The sequence below is a fragment of the Pygoscelis adeliae genome, unplaced genomic scaffold, assembly GCF_000699105.1.
Source record: "Pygoscelis adeliae isolate BGI_AS28 unplaced genomic scaffold, ASM69910v1 Scaffold184, whole genome shotgun sequence".
NCBI lineage: Eukaryota > Metazoa > Chordata > Aves > Sphenisciformes > Spheniscidae > Pygoscelis > Pygoscelis adeliae.
The window spans coordinates 300,571-302,634 of record NW_008824541.1 but is presented as its reverse complement, the minus strand read 5'-3'; the positions used below and the strand labels follow the sequence as shown (position 1 = coordinate 302,634).

Genomic DNA, 2,064 nt, shown 5'->3' with positions numbered 1-2,064 from the left:
TGAGTGAGCACAGGGCCAGTGCAATGGGTCCCAGGCTAGTGGGGAGTAATGCCAGCACCGCTGCAATGCCAGTAGTGTCCAACCAGTGCCTGCTGCAGGGGAGGGCAGGTCAGCTGGGCTGCACCCCATCTGCACAGCACGGGATGGGCATCTTGGTGTGGGACCTGATGCGTGCGTGGGATGTGGCTGGGACCCCTGCTCCGGGCCGGGGTGGGGGGCAGCACGCAGCGCAGGGCTGCGGCCGTGGCATCCGCAGGCAGCGCTCCGGCAGGCAGGCAGCGCTGGTCCAGTGCATATATAGCTAGTGACAGAATGGGAGCAGGTCTCCATCCCCGATGTGTCAGGCCACATCGCTCCGGGCGTGTGCCAGGGATGCGCGTGGCCACGGGAGCTGCGTGATGGAGGAGGGACGGAGCGTTAGGTCAAACCTGGGGGCTGCGCGGTCTTTTCTGGGTGCGCCCCTGGCAGCCCCGGGAAGCAGCGTGGCACTGTTGTTGTGCCCAGCACGTGCCGCTGCAGCCTGGCACGCGTGCAAGCCCCCAGCCCAGCAGCAGGGACCGAAGGGCCTTCCCATCGGGGCGCGAGGTGTGACCTGGCCGTCCCCACCAGGAGCCCAGGGACGTGGGTCTGTCCTGCTGGGCACCAGGCGCTGCAGAGCGGGGCTGGGGATGGTGCTGCTGTGCGCCCAGCAATGCGCAAAGCGCTCAGAGTGCGACAAAACCCACACAGGATCCGTCCCTTACTATCTTGAGTGTTTAGTTACAGCACTCAGGCCACATTTGGCTCTGTTTAAGGCTGAGCAGCAGCCCCAGTGTGAGGGGGTTAACCCAGCTCACGGGCAGCCCCTGCAGCCCCTGCTGCTCCTGGGGAGACGCGGGCCAGCTGCTCTGCCCCAGAGCTGGGGCTGGAGGAAAAGCAGATGTCGGTGCAGAGAGGCAATTACGGGGGATGCGATGGGGGCCCGGGGCTGAGCTCCCTGCAGCTGGGCTGCGGCAGGAGGCAATCACGGCTGCAAATTGAGATCAGATGTGGGCAGCTTCTGTCTCTAAATGGAGGGCTCGGGACTGCTGCCTGGGTTAGTTTTGCTCTGGTTTGGAGAGGAGGAGGAGGGTTTCTGAGCGCTGCTGGGGCCCAGGTTGGCTGTGGTGACCTGCAAAGCGTGGTGCTTCCTTGGGAGACCGGTGCTTTCCTCGGGCAGCCCCTTTGTAGCTGTGCTCCCTGCCTGCACCCTGCCTGTGCTGGGCTGGAGGTGCCTCTTGCCGGAGCAGGGGCGATGCAGGAGCTGGTGGCTGGTGTGGAGAAGATCAGGTTTGACTTGGAGGCTGATGTGGAGCAGCAGCGAGGAGCTCAGCCCCTGCCCTTCCCGGGTATGGACAGTAAGTTGGGGACAGGATCCTGTGGCATCCTTAGAGGATGACAGGGGTGCAGGAGGTGTTGGGGTTCTCCTCCTTGCTGGTGCTCCTGGCTCTTGCTGCACCCACCACGGTGCCTCTGGTCCTGCCTCCTCCCTGGGCTCCTGCCCAAGGCTAGGCTGGCTCCAGGCATTGCTCCCACAGGGATGCATCTGGCACGGCTCTGCGGGGGCTGCTGTTGGAGTGGGCTGAGATGCTCTTGCCCTCGATGGCGCAGTGGTCCTGGCACTGGGGCTGGCGGGTGAAGGTCTCCCTACCCTGCTTTCCCCCACAGAGCTGGGGGCGGCCGCCTGCGAGTTCTTCCATCGAGGGCTGTGCACCAAGGGTGAGTGCTGGGAAAGGACAGGGATGGGACTGACACCACCCTGCAAGATCCCGCGGCCACCAGGGAGCCGGACAGGGCCCCTCTCCGCTCCATGACCAGCCCATATCTGTGGCAGATTGCTTTGTGGCCCTGTGGCCAGTGGGTTGGTGGGTTTTGATCCAAAATGCTAACACTGCTCAGAGTCCATCGTTCCCCCTGGCCCTTTGGATGAGTGCTCCTACCCCTTCTGCACCGGGGAGGGCTTGGACACCTCCAGGGCAACCAGACCTTGGCAGTGCCCGGGGGACCGAGCCCCATCCACCCAGTGGGTGCTGCAAATCTCCTCCA

General features: G+C 64.5%; 1 protein-coding gene across 1 annotated transcript in view; it reads left to right on the top strand.

Moving 5' to 3' along the window:
- The first annotated feature begins 1,273 nt into the window (after window positions 1-1,273).
- LOC103914933 (putative cleavage and polyadenylation specificity factor subunit 4-like protein) overlaps window positions 1,274-2,064 on the top strand; it is a 3,917-nt gene continuing 3,126 nt past the window's right edge. Inside the window, exons 1-3 of the mRNA XM_009321664.1 lie at window positions 1,274-1,376; window positions 1,687-1,737; window positions 1,853-1,883. Coding sequence (XP_009319939.1) covers window positions 1,274-1,376; window positions 1,687-1,737; window positions 1,853-1,883 — 185 coding nt within the window. The remainder of the gene's footprint in view (window positions 1,377-1,686; window positions 1,738-1,852; window positions 1,884-2,064) is intronic.